A 19,126-nucleotide genomic window follows, 5' to 3' on the forward strand; every position below is an offset into this window, starting at 1 on the left:
TATTCGTCTAGTTGGGTTAAATCATAGCTATCTCCCACAGAAACTTGGTTCACAAATTTTCAGTTTCTCTTTGTGGTTCAGGGAGACAAGTACTTGGGTCAGGTCCTCTCCTATATTTAGTACCTCAAAAATAGATCTGAAGAAAATCTCCTGAATTTTCAGTGGGGAAAATTAAAATTAGACCCCCTTTAGGCTATGGAAGGCCTCCTGTGTGGTAGTTTAGAAAAGCCAAGTGTAGTGTACATCCTAATGATAGACTTATTCAAAATTTCAAGTTTCTAGGTTGTTTCATTACTGAGCTATGCATGGGACATACAGACATTCTATTTTCTTATACATCTTTAAATATCTAGCATCTGCAGTTTTTTTTTGTTTTTATGATTCTATATATGTGGTCTATTTTGTACTAACTGAATCTTGGTTTGATCCAGAAGCTACTACTGTTTCTCACAATAAATGGTTTAGATTTGGAAACTCATTGCAGAAGTGTCAGTCTTGCACTTGATTCCAAACAAGTAGGAGAGGTGTAACTGGAAGAGGCTACTCTGGAATCAAGAAATGTGTTGTTCAGTGGTGAGTGAAATTTAATGCAGGCTAATTTTCACATCGGGAAGGGGAAATGTATGGATATGAGGTGATGAAATGGCTTGGGATGAAGGTGAAAGAGACCCAGAATTATAGTTGAATATTTTGAAAAAGATAATCAACACAAGTTGTGCTTTGGTCAGGCTTCACTCGAGTACTTTGTTCATTTCTTTTGGCAAATGTATTTTATGATTTTAATTTTAAAACAAAAGTGTTGATTAACTTCTGATCTTCTATTTCCTACTTAGACAAGGTCACTTTTTAAAATTAACATTTGTCTGGAAATTCATCCTTGGTTGGTAGCTCTAAACTCACCATTGTAATAGTGGCTGCACATTCTACACCTTTTCCAAAATTCAGCTCCATTGCTGACCAGGAAAGATTATTCAACTAATGGCTTGTAACCAATTCTTGTAAATAGAAAATTATTTTAAGAACTTGTTCTGCAAAAGCTGTAAGAAAACACTTTGCTGCCATAAGTCCTACCCACCCGTCACACCTGTGCGCACTGACCTGTATAGGCCTCCAGTCCTATGACATCTCGGTTTTAAAATTTTAATTCAAATCCCACGGGGGTTTGCCCATTCTTCATGTAGCTGTCACTAACCTTGTAACTCTACAAGAGACATTGCATTCCTCCAACTCTGTCCACTTTTTACTGCCTCTGCCATAATTTCAGATTTTAGTTGGATGGGAAAAGCTACTAGTTAAATTTGTTTCACAAACAGTGACAACAATAACATTTGACCCCACAGAATTGCCAGGTAATGGCCATCTCCAATAAGAGAGAATCTAACTACCTGTGCTTGACATTAATGACATTGTTCAAGCCCCCAGGAGGTCACCATCTACCAGAAAATTAACTGAGCCAGCCACAGATCTTCTAACTATAGGAATGAGTTAGAGACTGTGTACTTCTGGTGACTCTTCCTAGTGGCACAAAGCTTTCGCTGCATCTGCAATGCACAATTCAGGAATATGGAATATACTACACTTGCCTAGATGACTGCAACTCTAACACTCGAAGGTGCACTATCTAGGGCAAAGCAACTCACTTGATGGGCACCCATTCACTCTCTATACCACCAGAGCACCATGGCTGCAGTGTGCCATGTACAAAATACACTACGGCCACCAACGAAGCTGGTCCTGCCAGCACATCCCAAATCTGGAACCACAGTCATCAAGAAGTAGCAGGGTACCAGGCACACACAAACCGCATCACCCTCATTTGGAAATGTACAACTGTTCTTTCTTTGTCACTGGGTCTAAATCCTGGAAAATGCTAACCAACTGCAATGCAGAAGTACCTTCTTCAGAAGGAATGAAGTGGTTCAAGGTGTTTTATCAACAAATTCTCAAGAACAATTAGAGTGGGCAATAAATGCTAGCGGTGCCCACATCCTAGAAAATATTTATACCTTTTTATAAAAAAAGTTTTGTTTCCCAAGGGACTTCTCCGTAACTCTTGAAATTCCATGAATGTTGTTCTTCAACTGTAAAGTAAATTATTCCAGCAGTGAATGCTTTTAACGTAGAATCACTTTAGTCTGTCTCTAAGGCACTTGAATCATGCTGAGGTTATGAAATGTACTATTGAAATGCAAGTCTTTTTAATATTTTAGCATTTTGATACAACGAAAATGTGGCTTTACTCAAGTAACAGTTATGGTCTAGGATTGCATCTCTCACCTCTTGAAACAAGTCAACACGGCTGTGGTTGTAAATTCCGCCCCCCCCCCTCAAAAAAAGAAGAGGAATGGCTAAAACCAAAGGGGCAAAAGATTGCATTGGGTAATTTCTACTTAAGAGCTTTGCAAGATTAAAAAATATTTAACTTTTGAATTGCAATAGAAGGAATGGTGAAAGGGTACATATGGTTTATTGCAGCTTTCAAATCACTGCTTCTGAAATCTTGCTGCTTAACAGCATTTGAATTTTAGTTTTTCAATTTTTGTCGTTCTTTAAAATAGGTCAGTGTATGATTTAATTTTCTATGGCTTTTCTTTAATTCTTGAGATAAGAACAAAGCCAGTTGGCAATGATGGGGTGGGGTGGAGGAACTGCAGATGCTGGAAGTTTGAAACAAAAACAGTGCTGGCAATACTCAGCAGGTAAGTTAGCATCTGTGAAAAGAGAAATGGTTAATGCTTTGGGTCAAAGACTTCATCAGAACTGAGAAAGAGAAAACAAGTTCATTTTAAAATACTGGAGAGGATTGGAGAAGGATGGATAGGACATGAGGATATTTCCCAGGGTTGAAATGTCTAATACTAGAGGGCATGTATTTAAGGTGAGAGGGGGTAAGTTCAAAGGAGATGTGTGGAGTAAGTTTTTTTTTTACAGAGTGGTAGGTGCCTGGAATGCACTGCAAGGGGTGGTAGTGGAGGCAAATACAATGGAGGCTTTTAAGAGGCTCTTAGATAGGCATATTATGTGCAGAGAATGGAGGGATGTGGGCATTGTATAAACAGAAGGGATTAGTTAGGTGTTTAATTAGTTTAGCATAACATTGTGGGCCAAAGGGCCTGCTCCTGTGCTGTACTGTTCAGTTATGTTCTAATATCTGCAAAAGGGTGAGGCGAAGGTTGCCATGGTGATAACCTATTGAAGAAGCTATTTGGTTGATAGATCAATGAGGGACATCAAAATAGGATACAATCAAAGGGACATATAAAAGCTGCAAAATGCTGGTCAGAACTATAGGAAATGCCCAGCAAATCAGGCAGTATCAGTGCTGAGATTAAAAACTCATGTTACAGATGGATAACCTACAGAAATGACCAGTTCTGATACAAGCACAGGTTAGCTGCAATTGCTGAATTTCTGTGTGATTCCATTATTTTGTTTTGATCTGACACATATCCCTAGTTGTCCTGAAGATGGTGGTGGGCTATTTTTTGGAATTGCTTTAGTCATTGTGGTGATGGAGGACCAACAAAGATAGGAAGTTCCAGGATATTAACAAGGCACTTATGTATTGATGTCTGGAAATTTTTTGAAAGTTGCTGTGATGCATCATGTGTGCTGTACAGTGTAGTCATGATGTGCAAGAGCTAGAGAGAATAGATGTTGACACTTCAAAATGTGGGTGATGTCTGTTGCATAAATGTCAGTTAACTATATATTAGCTTTTGGCATCTTGAATGCAAATGTCCTTTTCTCTTTGCACAGCATCATCCTCACCCACCCAATGGCCCACCACCACCATTAACACCAACCCCAAAGCTCTGGTTTTATCTTTGATTTAAATGTTTTGATCATTTTCCTTAAACCCTGCAATTACATCTGCCTTTACCATACTTGGTTGTGGGGGTAAAGAGGAGGGAATCACTGCATTCTCTAGCAATCCTCTTTATAGAACACAATCTCTTAAGCCTTTCCCTTTGTGTCTTTTTGATTATATCACGTTGACTCACCTGCTACTTGCTTCATACCAGAGTAAATAATCTGGCCCTGTTTATTGTAGCTAAATCATTAATTTTAAAAATGTCATTGAAATGTCACGCCTCTTCTGCTGCATTGAAGGTAGCCCTAGTTTCCTTGCAGAGTATTTCCCATTCTTGGCATAATGATGGTGAGAATACTCAGTCCTTTGAAAATGAAAACCAGTACCATCAGAGAGCTCATGAGCATCGGGAATATCTATCTTAAGCTGCAGTTCTGTTCCATTAAATTATAATACCTTGGAAATGAGAGGAAATCTGCTTTTAATATAGCTTGTCATCTTGTCTCTTGCCCACCTACTTCACTGCTGATATATGCTACAAATTTGCATTATTATGATTTCCGCCAAATTGGGTTGAATAATTCTAAGTTATTTTTTAAAATCTGCATTTAATTTCTTTATGTAACTGGAGCAGTTTGCCATCACAGCTGTACCAGTTAGAATATAGGCTTTTGACAAATTGAAAAATATTGCAAATTGTACATTTTTAAACATCAATATTGCAATTATTAGTAGCACACTGAACCACCAATGTGCAGTGTTGCAAAATGAAGTGTACTTGCATGGCGTAGTATTGCAGCAAAGCGGTTTTCACTGATACATTGCTAATACTGGTTTTGAGTATTTGCAGTGTCATGCTGACTCAACATATAACCGACAACTTTAAAAGTGAGCTTCTCTAGTTCAGGTTTCAAAAGAGCCATGAAGATCAAGAGGTAAAGGCAGGGAACAATAGAAATCTATGAATTGGGAGTAATGGAGATTTTTTAAAAGTTGGTCCTTATTGAAGTTGTGCTGTGATGTCATGACTTGTATTGATGGGATTTACAACCAATATAAATTGGGTGTCCACACCCAAAGCTATTTTTTCATTTGTTCTTTCTGAATTCTGCATGAACTGTGCATTTAAATTTTGCTTTGTCTCATTTGTTTAAACTTGGGCTTAATTCTAGTATGAGAAATTCTTGTCACTGCAGCATATTTTGGACTTTTAACTGAAATATTGATTCATTTCTAGTCTGTTCATTAAGGAGGTTTTCAGTCAAATTTAAACTTAATATCTTTGATATCTTTTAATATCTTTCAAACTAATTGCAGAAAATGTCTTCAGTTTATACATTTGAGTTAAATATTAAATGTTTTATCAATGACTGTTCCCATTTAACATACAAATGTTCAAATAACTTGAATTGCCAGTTAATTTTTAGAAGAGATCCATCTGTTTAGAGGGCTGTCAATCATTTCACTTGATCCTTTTAAAAACGGTTATTTAGCATAATGGCTAAAATGCTTTACATTTAAAATAAATAGGTTATAGTGCTCCAATTTTTTTTTTCTCCCAGTGCGTGTGCTGTAGCAGCTTATCGATGAAACTAGTCCTATTGAAGACTTCTTTAAATCTGCTGATGGAGAAGAGCTGCTCCACACTTACTTTATGAAGAAATAACTAGTTTGACTAAACTGATGACACTAGTTAATTGCTGCACGTGGAAAACAACTGATTTTAAATATTCCAATGTTTAGGGCTTGTTCTGCAGAAGCCAACTACATAATGTATTTAAACTTGGATATTTAGCTGACCTGATTTGACTAGTGGATGATATCTAAGTGAACTATGGCTTGACTGTAAGAATATACTGTCAGAATATTGAATGAAATGTAATATTTTGCAAAATTATTTGTCTTGACCTTTTGCAGTTAATTCATTCTGTGATTATAGTGAGCCTGAAGCAATGCTGATGAATCTGAACTTGGAGAAAACGCTGGAAACTGCTGGTTGTCATTGGTTTTCCTTCAGCACTCCAAACACTTTGTTCATGACAATGCCCTTCTTCCCTCCCACCCCATGTGCCTTAACTGTATTCCCACCCTTTGAGGTTCGAGGAGTGACTTTGCATCCAAAGGTGGGATGTTGCAAACCATAGGGTGAATCTTCAGTGAGAAAACATTGCATTCAATGCCCAGGCTGATGGATTAGCTAACTTGCTAAGCAATGTTTCTAAATGTGAAAAATGGCAGACAAAAAAGACTGATTTTTACAAATGTCAGAATCTGTGTTTCTTCCTGGAAGTTCATTTGCCAATTTGTATTTCACTGTTATCCCTAACCATGGAGCCAGCATTACAAGTTTTGCTTGGTATAGCTGTTTAATCTTTATAACCACAATGAAGAGAAGCACAAGGAGGAAATAGATGAAAGATCAGTTGGTGTTGTAAGATTTTTGATTAATTTCCCCAAATGTTCCTTTTTTTTAAGAATCTGTGACAGGTCTCTCTGAAAATGTGTGTATTGAATGATAAGACTTAACTGGCTTTTGAGTTGCAACACAATAGGAATTGTTTTTTTCCCCTTCCAGAAGAATCTGCAGTCATTTGCCAAAAAGTGTTCTGGAGCTGAATTTGATCATTTTTGCAGCCTGTCTGCTTTTCTAGTTTGATCCTTTTTCAGAAATCTGGAGGGAGGGGTTTGGTTGTTCTTTTGCATTTAATGTATTTGCATCATTAGTTCTGTGAGTAGCTAGAGAATGTGTCTCTTTATTTTGGCATTCATTGAGGAGTTGGGCTCTGTGGTGCCTGATTTTTGTCTTGAAGCTTTAGGACAAAGAGTCATTGGCTGTTGTCTCTTTTGAGAGACAGCTTGATGATGACAAGTCTCCAATTACTGATTTATACTCTGTTCCATTTATAGTTCAAATTTCACTCTGCAGTTCTGTTAATATTTTGTGCTGGCCAACAGCAAAGCTGGATTTGATTTTAAAGTGAAGCTCCTTCCAGAGTTCAATAAGTAAGCTTAAGTTTTAAAAGCAATGCCTGGAGAAAATTTGCGCTATCTTTATTTTAAGTACTGGGTAGACTGCCTCAATTCCCTGTTTTACACTTTTTGTTTGTCTTGTGCAAATGAAAAACCGTTGTATTGGAGGCCATGTCTGCCATCTAAAAGTCTATGTTTTGTCATGCATCAAGCTTGTATACAGCAATCAGTGCATTTTTACAATGCAACTATTTACAGATGTGGTAGAAAATAACTCAGATTTTGTGATTGTAATGGTCATTTCTTGTTTCTAATGAAATGGTGGAGCGATGTGGGGAGGGCAGGAAGAGGACTGTGTGGACCTGCTTTTAAATATCACCCTTGGTTGTAGGTGAAATGCAGCGAAAGCTGACTAATAGTATTTAAAATTTCTGGCTGTGTGACACGCCATGAAGTAAAGGATTGCTTAGGCTGTTGTAACGGGGGAAAAATAAGGTAGGTAAATTGTTAAATCCATATTAATTGAAGGGAATGACAGAAATCAATGTCATAGCTGTCACTCTGCACCCATGCATTGAGAGAGTGCCTGGGTGTTTGAATGGTGAAGTATTTTTAAAAACAAAATCAAAGGAGAATAAAAAGTGTATGAATATACAAGCAGAATGATTTTGTGAGATGTCAGCAGCTCTTAGACTTCCCTTTTTTTCCTAGGCAATTCCTTGTTCAAAAGTGCTTCATGTGAAAGTCCATTTAAGTACACTTTATGCATCTGTTGATTTGCAAAACATTAGTTGCAAGGTCTAACGTTGAGACTTGAAAAAAATTCCATCTTACCTGGTGTAATAAGTATTCATATAATGTCAGATTAAAACCATGGTCTTTAATGCAAGTACCATAGTTTACTGTTGTCTATATTTGTAATGAAAAATTATGCCAGCCATTTCACAATTGTATTGCATGTCACCTTGTAAAGATTTGGATATCTATCAATTGTTGCAGGAAATTAAACTAATTTAAACCCACAAATGTTAATAAATGTGTTCTCATTTTCCAATTTCTTATCAGTAAATCATTCCTTTTACCAAGAGACTGGGTGAATTTGGTTCATAGCCACTTCTAGACCAGCTCCAACTGCTTGTTAGAAATTTGAGTGAAGCAAATGAACATGTCCCTTCCCCCTTTTCACACTAAAGATATCTCTGGTATTGGGGTTGGGATTTTGAAATGTATTTGTCAAACTAACTTGATTTAAGTCTTGACATGCCTTTTGTAGGCTCTTGTATGGAGAAGACAGAGGAACTTGATGGACAGTGCATAAGAATCTATTCAAGCCTTGTGAATAAAATTCCTCATGGCTTGATGCCAGTAGGTTTTTTTTCTGACTTTATTGTGGGTCTATGGCAAATTACTGTCCAATATCACTCCATACCTGTGGTGAAGCATGGTACAAGATGGTCCTAAAATTTAGCACTTATCAGTACCTTCGTATGATGACTGACTGGCATTAGAAATACTTGTCTCCAATGCATTAGCAGCACATTCTGAGTATTATTAAAGCTCACTGGAGTTTTAACTATGTCTTAACTATATTTCTCAACTTTAGTGTGCCATACTTTGAAAACCAAATTCAAGAAAAGATGGGCAATCAATGTGAATCAAACATCAGTTTGCTTTTTACTTTCCTCTTGAATATTTCAGTCACCTGTGTGAGCAAAAAAGTAATCATGTTGAAGCTGTGTTAAAAGCTTCCTCCTAGCTGTTTTGTAAAGTTCTACAAGTGCTCAATTGTAAACATTTGTTTTATTTTTACATTTTGTCTGTCTTTGTTTTTTTCATTTTGTACAAATTTTGTATTATCCAGGCAATTGAATTTTATCAGTACAGCATTGGACCAGCTGCTATATGCTTAATTTTCTCATTATGTTGTGAAGATGAAATTAAACAAAACAAAATTGTGAGTGGTTCCAAGTCACTTCCACATGTAATAAGGAAAGGCAATAAAATTAGTTTGAATTATTCTAACTTGGCATAGACATCTGTCAATCTGGCTTCCTTCAGCAATGTGAACTTTCATGTTAATATATTAAATGGATTTTTCAAGGCTTAAGCTTAATATCTGTTAGCAAAGCACAATCTACAAAAGCAACCACTGATGTTCTAGGCATTGAAAATACTGACTTGGAGTGCCCCAAAGGTTCATCAAACAAGTTCCTGGGAAAAGAGGTGTGTTATATGAGGGATATTGGGTAAGTAGGCCTCTAGAGTTTAGAAGAATGAGGATTGACCTCATTTAAACATTAAAACAAAAATTCTTAGTAGGCTTGACAGGCTTTGTGGGAAGGGTGTATCCCTTGGCTAAAGAGTCTAGAATTAGTGGGCACAATCTCAAAATAAGGAATAGGCCATTTAAGACTGAAAGGAAGAGAAATTTCTTCACTGAGAAGATGGAGAATTATTCAAATTCTCTATCCTGGCAGGTTGTGGAGGTTCATTCATTGACTGCATTCAAACTGGGATTGATAGATTTCTGGATATTAGAGGAAGCAATGGGGAATGGAGAAAATACAGAAGAATGGTTTTTGAGAGATGATCAGCCCTGATCGTAATGGTGGAGTGGGTACAAGGGGTAGAATGTCCCATCCCTCATATTTCTTGTGTTCTTATCTTTGGTATCAAGGTTTGATTGTAATGGACATCCTGATATAGTTATATTAAGACATCCACTACCTGGAATGAGTGGATAAATAAATGAGGTCTATGTTCTTCAGAGCTTATTGAACCATGCAGGGTTGTAGTGGGGCATGACAGGGTAGATGTCAAGGTGTTTCCACTAGTGGAAGAAACTCTATCGAGGAGGCATTGTTACCAGCTAAAGGGATGATCACGGGAGTGGTGAATCTTTGGAATTTTCTACCCCAGACGATTATGGAGACTAGATCATTGGAAATATTTAAAGAGGAGGGGGATAAATTTTTGAAAGATCGGGGAATTGAGGGCCACGGGGAACTGGCCCTCAATTGGGTCTTGGAGATGAGACCCAAGACATGATCCTATTGAATGTTGCGGCAGGTTTGGTCAGCTGCCTTATTCCTGCAACTATTTTATTATGTTCTAAGGGCTTTTCTTACACTTTTTCCTGCTGAGCTCAAGAAAATGAGCATCTTTAGAATTTACTGGACTTAAACAGTTTTATCAATTGGACACAGGCTTTGTATATAAAGCCTCATAGTTCATCTTCACTGTTGGGATTCACTGTTCATGTTTGTACTAAAACCGTGGCCCATTTATGTTGTATGCTCCAAATAAGTGGACTCTCTTGGGAGCAAAGAACATTGTTAATTCTGACATGCATAATGCTGTGTCCTAAATGGATGCCATGACTTCTTGGCAAGTGGGAGGTACTACAGCAGAGCAGGTTTTGAAGGATTCAGGGTATCAACATTCACAACTTAGAAATGAGCTCTACATTGTGCAAATTTATAAAGGAACATTGAGCAATACTTTTATGGAGAGTGGAAGGTGAGGCAGAATATTTCAAGATTTTAGTGACCTTAAAGAATGTTAGCTATTTGGGAAAAGTTTTCGAGCAGTAAATTGGAATTGCTGAGCTTTTCATGTAATCCATGGCTTGTATTTCGAAATGATAAAGCTGAAAAATGGACATCTGGGCCCCGATGTTTATTGTATAACTGTTACAAATAGGATCTCTGCATTTGGTTAAAGGGGGGTGGGGTGTGTTGGATGAGGGGGAGGTGGGTGAATAACTTTTCTAATTAGCAAAACCTGGAACAAAAGTATTAAGTTACCTTAAAGAATGTTAGCTATTTAGGGAGGAATTTTTGTGTGGATGGCCAGAAAAGCAAGGCCATCAAACCCAGCAACAAATCCACAAGATTCTGTTGTCTGTGTGCTTTAAGGACTAATGTTTAGACTTTGAACATCAGAGGGTCATTTTGATTGTGGATCACAAGTATGTTCCAGATGAATCATTATTCTGAAGTTAAATCAACAATGCTACTGATTTAGAAAATCAGTGTCAATCCTAATCTTTAAACTGTTTATGATCTTGAGTTCTGACTCTCCGTTAAATCCTCACAGATTAGGAATGGTACTGAACTTGTGTATATTCCAGGCAAAAAAAATAGCACTTCTCGTAATGCAAAATTCACTTAAAATACTTAACTCTTGAAGGTGCTTCAGCCAGTCCACTGCAAAAATATCACCAGTAATGACATTAGAGATTTAATGAAGTAGAATTTTCAACTGAACAGTAAAATTACATGCAGCCTGAAAGCCTTTTTTGGAGAACTGTGAAGCAAGGCCTTTGTTTTATGTCCTGCAACAAAACCTTCAAACAGAGGGACAAGTTGATGGCCTGTTACATGAAATCTACTGACCTGCAGCTCATCTAAGCACCCATGGAAAAGGTGCAATTGCCAGAATCGCCCTGAGACCAGTGTCCTGAAATGCATTAAATTATTCTTCTGTCATTCAGTGCTATGCCATCAGTATTTCTTGTCCTATATAATACTGTGGTTTAAGAATAATCAATACATGACTTTCCTCTGAATTTTATTAAAATGTGGTTATCTTCCCACTTCAGTCAAATTATTGATTTAGTTTACATGCAACTCAGGTAATACAATTGTTAGTGTCTTGCATTCTTGAAACTGGCTTGGCCAAAGCTATTTGAATGACTATCCAACTAACCATCACCAGATCAGGAACCAAAAGTCAAATGGCTATGCATTCCCCTTGGAACTCTACAATGAAAATTTTATAAAATTATCTATCTGACATGACATTTTGCTTGGCAAGAATTTAGAACATAGCACAGTACAGGCCCTTTGGTGCTGACCTATATAAACCTACTCTATGATCAATCTAACCCTTCCCTATCTAAGAGCCTTTTTAATTTCCCTATTGTATCAGCCTCTACCACCACCCCTAGCAGTGCATTCCAGGTACCCACCACTCTTTGTTTGTGTGTGTACACACACACACACACACACACACACACACACACACACACACACACACACACACACACACACAAATAACAAAAAAATACCTCTGACATCTCCCCTAAACTTTCCTCCTCTGACCTTAAACTGATGTTCTCTGGTATTGGCCATTGCCACACTGGGGAAAAGTTGCTGGCTGTCCATTCTATCAATGCCCCTTGTACTCTTGTACACCTCTATCAAGTCATCTCTCACCCTGCGACAGTCCAAAGAGAAAAGCCCTAGCTTGCTCAACCTTCCCTCATAAGACACGTTCTCTAATCCAGGCAGCATTCTAGTGAATCTCCTCTGCACCTTCTCTAAAGCTTCCACATCCTTCCTATAATGAGGTGACCAGAACTGAACACAGTACCCTAAATGTGGTCTAACCAGAGTTTTATAGAGCTGCAACATTACCTCGCAGCTCTTGAACTCAATCCCCTGACTAATGAAGGCCAGCACACCATACGCCGTCTTAACCACTTGATCAACTTGCATGACGGATTTGAGATATCTGTGGTCTTGGACCCCAAGATCCCTCTGTTCCTCCATATTGCTAAGAATCCTGCTATTAACCTTGTACCCTGCCTTCAAGTTTGATCTTCCAAAGTGTATCACTTCACACTTGTCCAGATTGCACTCCATCTGCCGCTTCTCTGCCCAACTCTGTCTCCTGTCTATATCCCATTGTAACCTACGGCAACCTTCTACACTATCCACAATGCCTCCAACCTTCGTGTTATCCGCAAACTTGCCAACCCATCCCTCCACTTCCTCATCCAAGTCATTTATAAAAGTCACAAAAGTTGTAGGGGTCACAGAACAGATCCTTGCAGAACACCACTAGTCACTGACCACCAGGCAGAATACTCTGCATCTACTACCACCCTTTTCCTTCTGTGGGCAAGTCAATTCCGAATCCACACAGCCAAGTCTTCAGGGATCTCATGACTTTCTGGATGAGCCTACCATGGGGAACCTTTTCAAACGCTTTACTAAAGTACACACACACCACATCCACTGCTCTACCTTCATCTATTTGTTTTGTCACCTCCTCAAAATCCAGTTAGGTTCATGAGGCATGACCTGCCCCTCACAAAGCCATGCTGACTATCCCAAATAAGATTATGCTTCTCCAAATGCTCGTAAATCCTGTCCCTAAGAATCCTCTCCAAAAGCTTACCCACCACTGACGTAAGACTCACTGGTCTATAATTCCCAGGATTATCCCTATTACCATTCTTGAACAATGGAACAACATTTGCCATCCTCCAATCTTCTGGTACCACTCCTGTGGCCAGGGAAGACCTGTTCCTCTAGTAATCTGGGGTATATCCTGTCTGGCCTGGGGATTTATCTATCTTAATGTTTGTCAGAAGCTCCAACACTGCCTCTTTCTTAACCTCAACATGCTCCAGCACATTACCCTGTTCTACGCTGACCTCACATTTGTCAAAGTCTCTTACCCTGGTGAACACTGAAGCAAAATTTTCATTAAGGACTTCCCTTACCTCCTCTGCTGCCAGGCACATGTTTTCCCCCTTTATGGGACCTTTTTTTTTACCCAGAGAGTGGTTGGGGCATGGAATGTGCTGCCTGGGGCAATGGTGGAGGCAGGTACATTGGTCAAATTCAAGAGATTACTAAATAAGCACATGGAGGAATTTAAAATAGAGGGATATGTGGGAGGAACGGGTTAGATAATCTTAGGCGAGGTTTAAAGGTCGGCACAACATTGTGTGCCGAAGGGCCTGTATTGTGCTGTACTGTTCTATGTTCTTTATCCCTGAGCAGTTCTACCTAACCCAAGTCATTCTCCTGTTCTTCGTGTACATGTAGAACACCTTGGGGTTTTCCTTAATCCTACTTGCCAAGGCCTTCTTATGTCCCCTTCTAGCTCTCCTAAGTCCCTTCTTAAGTTCCTTCCTGGCTACCTTGTAATTCTCAAGAGCCCTGCCTGATTTTTGCTTCCTAAACCTTAAATATGCTTAATTTTTCCTCTTGACTAAATATTTCACCTCTCTTGTCAACCATGGTTCCTTTACCCTGCCATCCTTTCCCTGACTCAGTGGGACAAACCTATCCAGAACCCCATGCAAGAATTCCCTAGACAGCCTGCACAGCATTTCTGCTGTGCATTTCCCTGAGAGCATCTGTTCCCAATTTACGCTCCCAGTTCCTGCCGAAGACCATGTAATTAGCCCTCCCCCAATTAAAAACTTTCCCATATTGTCTGTTCCTGTCCTTGTCCATGGCTATGCTAAAGGTCAGGGAGTTGTCGTCACTATCTCTGAAATGCTCACCCACTGAGAGGTCTGTCACCTGACTAGGTTCATTACCTACTAGATCCAGTATGGCCTGTCCACGTACTGTGTCAGGAATCCTTCCTGTACACACCTAACACATTCTGCCCCATCTAAACCTTTTGCACTAAGGAGCTGCCAGTCGATATTAGAGAAGTTGAAGTCACCCATGACAACAACCCTGTTAATTTTGCACCTTTCTCCTCAGAGTCTCGGTTGCTATTCAGGGGCCTATAGAATACTCCCAATAGAGTGATTGCTCCCTTTGTGTTTCTGACTTCCACCCACACTGATTCAGTAGATGATTCCTCCATGATGCTCTCCCTTTCTGCAGCTGTGATACTTTCCCTGATTAGCAATGCCACTCTTACCCCACTGTCCCCTTTACCTCCCTCCCTATCCCTTTTGAAACATCTAAACCCCAGGACATCAAGCAGCCACTTCTGCCCCTGTGACAGCCAAGACTCTGTAATTGCCACAACGTCGTAATTCCACGTGCTGATCCATGCTCTAAGTTCATCACCTTTATTCTTGATACTTCTTGCATTAAACACATTTCAACCCATCCAACTGACTGCATTTATACTCTACCCATTGCCTATCCTTCTTCACTGTCTCTCTGCAAATTGCATTTGCCTTTACACCAACTGCTCCATCATTTGACCTAAGACTCTGGTTCCCATCCCCCTGCCAACCTCGTTTAAACCCTCCCCAACAGCTCTAGCAAACCTGCCTGCAAGGACGTTGGTCCCTCTCGAGTTCAGGTGTAACCCGTCCCAGCTCAATTTAGCTGCCACAGCAATATTCTGTCCATTATGATAAATTATTTCTGATGAACATTTCTAGTCAATGAAACCTTACCAGGAATTGCACACCCATATTGCCACTTAACTGTGATCATAGCAACTAACTTAGTGATCCTCTATGCGTTCTATATCCACTACAGATTGCATTTCAGTTATTTTGTATGTTGCGGTATACATCATGAAAGCAGTCATAAGTGCATATTATACACTTCATTGATTTTTTTTATTGGGTGATGTATTCCATTTTGGCAAAGCTTGGAAGTTTAAGCAATGAGAATGATAGCAATAGACTTTCAGCAGACACAGGGTACTAGATTAGTAGTCATTTGGCACGTAAAATGTAATGCAGCAATGATACATTTTGGCAGGAAGAACGTAATCAGAGGTGTATAGTGCAAAGGTAGGGTGATTCTTGAACCTTTATAGAACATCAATTATACCATGACTAGGTACTTGCATCTAATTCTGATTACTACACTTTAGGAAGGATGCAAAGGTCCAAGAGAAGGTGCAGAACATACTCACTAAAATGGTTCCTTGACTGAGGGATTTCAGTTATGAAGACCAATTTGAGAACTGGAGGTAGTTCTATTTGATGGGAGAGGCCAAAGAAATTTTGCATTGTCTACATGGCTTAATGGGCCAAATGACTGCCTTCTAGTTTAGTCCACTTGTGTGTGCTGCTAAAGCTGAGGTTATTACAGACTTGAAGGTTCTAGTTAATTACACTAATCTACTTGTCTGTTATGCTATGGACTCTACCAAAATGTATACGTGACTTTGTAATGGTTTCAAAAGGTACTTTCTCTCTCTTGCAGTGCCCTTAAAGACAGTCGCTTTCCCCCAATGACAAGGGAAGAGTTACCGCGACTTTTTTGCTCGGTGTCTCTTCTTACCAATTTTGAAGATGTTGGGGATTACTTAGATTGGGAGGCAAGTAATTTTTATTAAATATTTCCTGTAAAATCTGACTCTTTTGAACAATTTGTAGTCTTGTTAATTTAGAATTGCATTCTCCTGAGGTTGTGGCAGCAATTTCAATAATTGGTTCCCTTAACCGGTACAATGAAAATTTGGGGGTTTTGGTAAATTGAAGCCACTGTAGCCCACCTGGGCAGGGTGGGCGATGGTGGGAGATAGGGGTCTGGTCATGTTACATGGTGGGAGAGTTTCATTCTGAGTGTTTAACATGTCATGTGTCCTCCTTGTGTGCATTACACAGTATTTCACCTAAGATCTCTAGTGTTTTTTGTTTGGTGAGCAGTAATGGCATACTCCAGAGTGCAGTAGATTTTTTTATAGCCTCGTTTAAGTGCCTTGCTCTCAAATAGCCCCTTTTGCTATCTCAGCTTTGCATTTTGATCTCTAAATATCACAAGTTTGAAAAGTATGCTCTGAATATTAGAGGAGCCAGCCTGCACCATGTGACTTTTCCATCTTTTTATTGGATCATAGCTGAAATATGCCTCCACCTTTTTAAGCTACTTTTTCCTCCGTGTCTCTTTATTCCTTACCTAATAATTTATCAAATCTTGCTCTTGTAATTTTTGACCCAGGTTGGGGAGGGGGATGTAGTGGAGAACCTCCTACCTGGTTTCAGTCTGGACTTGCCTAGCTCTAATTTTAAAATTAACGAAACTTGATCAAGTTGTAGTATTATTTAAGTAGTAATAATTAGCAAACCTCATGTTCAAAATAAATTTGGTTTTGTTAGTAGTTTTAATGTAGGAAAATGTCCAAACTGCTGTCATCCTTCTCGAAAGACTAGGGTTTGACACCTTCCTTGCAAGTTACCACATCCATATGCAACATTCCTTCTCAAAAGTCCTTAAATGTGTAGTAACCTATTAAATTTGTGCCCACCTTAGCTAGGATTCCTTTGAATCTCTCCATTCAGATATCCAACCCTGTCACAGTACTGTGATGGCTCTGATCAAAGTCGCTAATGACATCATATGTGATTGTAATGCAGGTAATCTATTTCTCCTCAATCTTCTAAATGTGTCTGCATATTTTAACATGATTGACCCACAGACCTTGTTCGAAATGATACCTGGTTTGATTCTTAACTGTCCAGTTATAGCCAGCGAATTGTCAGCAAGGACTACTGTGCCAGTTGTATTACCTTGGCCAAGTATAGATCCTCAAGAAGCCATCCTTGTTTCTCATCTATTTACTATCCCTTGGTAATATCAAAACATTGTGTCATTTTTCACACAAACATTGATGCCACCCAGCTGCCCCTCAATTTCTTCTCTTGACCCCACTACTGTCTCTAAAATGTCAGATTGTTTGTTTGGTGTATTTGCTCACAGCTGAATATTATAAAGTACAAAATTGTCTTGGGTCCCAATTGCAAATTGTTCCCTAACCACTATCTGCATCCCTCTTCATTGTAAGTGTCCCAAAACTAAACTAAATCATTAGCAACCTTGGAGTAATATTTGACTCCAAGAAGATAACTGAACTGGTGGTTAGCTTTGGACTGTCATCAGTAAAATCATCTCAGTTCTGTCCTTGCCTCGGTTTATCTCTTGCTGAAGCCCTCAACTGTGACATGAGCGAAACTGAGTTGGATTTTGCTCATAGTCCATGCCAGCCTGCACTTAGCTGGGTTGGACGCAGAGCAGAAATGGAGCTGAACCACCACTGATGGGAGGTGTCTAACAATGTATGGCTTGGTCTGAGCAGCAACTAGGCCCTGGTTAGTATACTGATAGGACCCTGTCCTTCGAATGTCTGATAGGAGGCAATGCTGGTATCAGAGCTTTGCCTCCTGCCAAATCAATTAAGACCTTGTAACAGATAACAGACATCTTTGATTTTGCAGCACTAAGTTTTCAAATTTAAGAAAAAACACTATTAAAACATGTAAAAAAAAATTAAAACACCAAAATTATTTTTTGAAATAGCATTTTTCCTTGTCTGAAGTCTGAGAATTATTGTAAAAGTGAATAGAAATTCTAATCCTGTACCACGTGGAGTCCAGAAATGGAATGGAGTGACCAAAACACTAGCATCAGTCACTCCCCACGTCTTAGATTTAGTGGGTCTGCAAAAGTCCAGCATTTAGTTTAGAGCAGTTGAACTTTGGCATTTCCTTTCAGTCTACTGACTGCAGCCAGTGTGATTTGGCCTATTATCTCTGGATGACTGTTTTGATATACTCTGTTCTCTTGTTCTACTGTACCTCAACTTACAATCATCTAATACTCTGGCCATATCCTAACTTGAAACAAAACCCATTTATCTAGTACCTCTGTGTTTGTTGAGCTCTATCTTAGTAATGTTCTCCACTCTTGAAACCCTTCAAGATATCTCTGCTGCTCTAATTTTCTCTGAATAATTATTCTTTAATTTAATCATTCTGCTTTGGCAATCATGCCTTCATCTGTCAAAGTTCTAAACTTGGGAATTCCTCCTACCTCTCTGTTCTTTCTTCTAAACAATTCCTTCCAGTCTGGTTTAACCATTTTTTATCTGACCTAATACATCATGGCTCAATATTAATAATTGTTTATTAACTACAGCCCCCATGCAACACCATGAAATGTTTTCCTTTATTATGAATAAAAGTTGTTGCTTGAGGATTGTTAAATGGACAAAAAAATTATAAAAACAAAATGTTAGAAAAGGTGTCTGAAAGTTTACTGTTAAATTCTTCAGAAGAGAAATGGGGCTGGAAGAAATTAGTGATTATAGAACATAGAACAGTACAGCACAGTACGGGTCCTTCGGCCAACGATGTTGTGCCAACCTATCCTTATCCCCATTCAATCTATCTCCCTCTCTACTTCACCTCCCATAACCCTCTATTTTTCTTTCGTCTAAGTGCCTATCTAATAGTCTCTTAAATGACCCTATCGTACTAGCCCTAACACCAACCCTGGCAGTGCATTCCAGGCACCCACCACTCTTGTGGGGGGTGGGGGTGGGGGGGGGAGGCGGAAGAGAAAGAAAACCTATCTCTGACATCTCCCCAAACTTTCCTCCACACACCTTAAATGGGTGACCTTTGGTATTGGCCATTGTCACCCTGGGGGAAAAAGTGCTGGCTGTCCACTGTATCTATGCCTCTCATAACCTTATATACCTCTATCAAGCCTCCTCTCATTCTCCATTACTCCAAAGAAAAAACCCTAACTCCCTCAACCTCTCCTCATAAGACATACTCTCCAACCCAGGTAGCATCCTTGTAAATCTCCTCTGCATCTTCTCCAAAGCTTCCAC

The 19,126-nt window shown here is 39.2% G+C and overlaps 1 protein-coding gene across 3 annotated transcripts in view; it reads left to right on the plus strand.

Annotated features, from left to right (window-relative positions):
- Positions 1 to 19,126, plus strand: part of LOC127573621 (nuclear protein AMMECR1-like) — a 156,056-nt gene that overhangs the window by 113,204 nt on the left and 23,726 nt on the right. For all 3 annotated transcript variants that reach the window (XM_052022006.1, XM_052022008.1, XM_052022007.1), the window contains one exon: positions 15,715 to 15,829. In XM_052022006.1, the coding sequence (XP_051877966.1) occupies positions 15,715 to 15,829 (115 nt within the window). The remainder of the gene's footprint in view (positions 1 to 15,714; positions 15,830 to 19,126) is intronic.

The sequence above is a fragment of the Pristis pectinata genome, chromosome 8 (genome assembly GCF_009764475.1).
Source record: "Pristis pectinata isolate sPriPec2 chromosome 8, sPriPec2.1.pri, whole genome shotgun sequence".
In the NCBI taxonomy this organism is placed as follows: Eukaryota; Metazoa; Chordata; class Chondrichthyes; order Rhinopristiformes; family Pristidae; genus Pristis; species Pristis pectinata.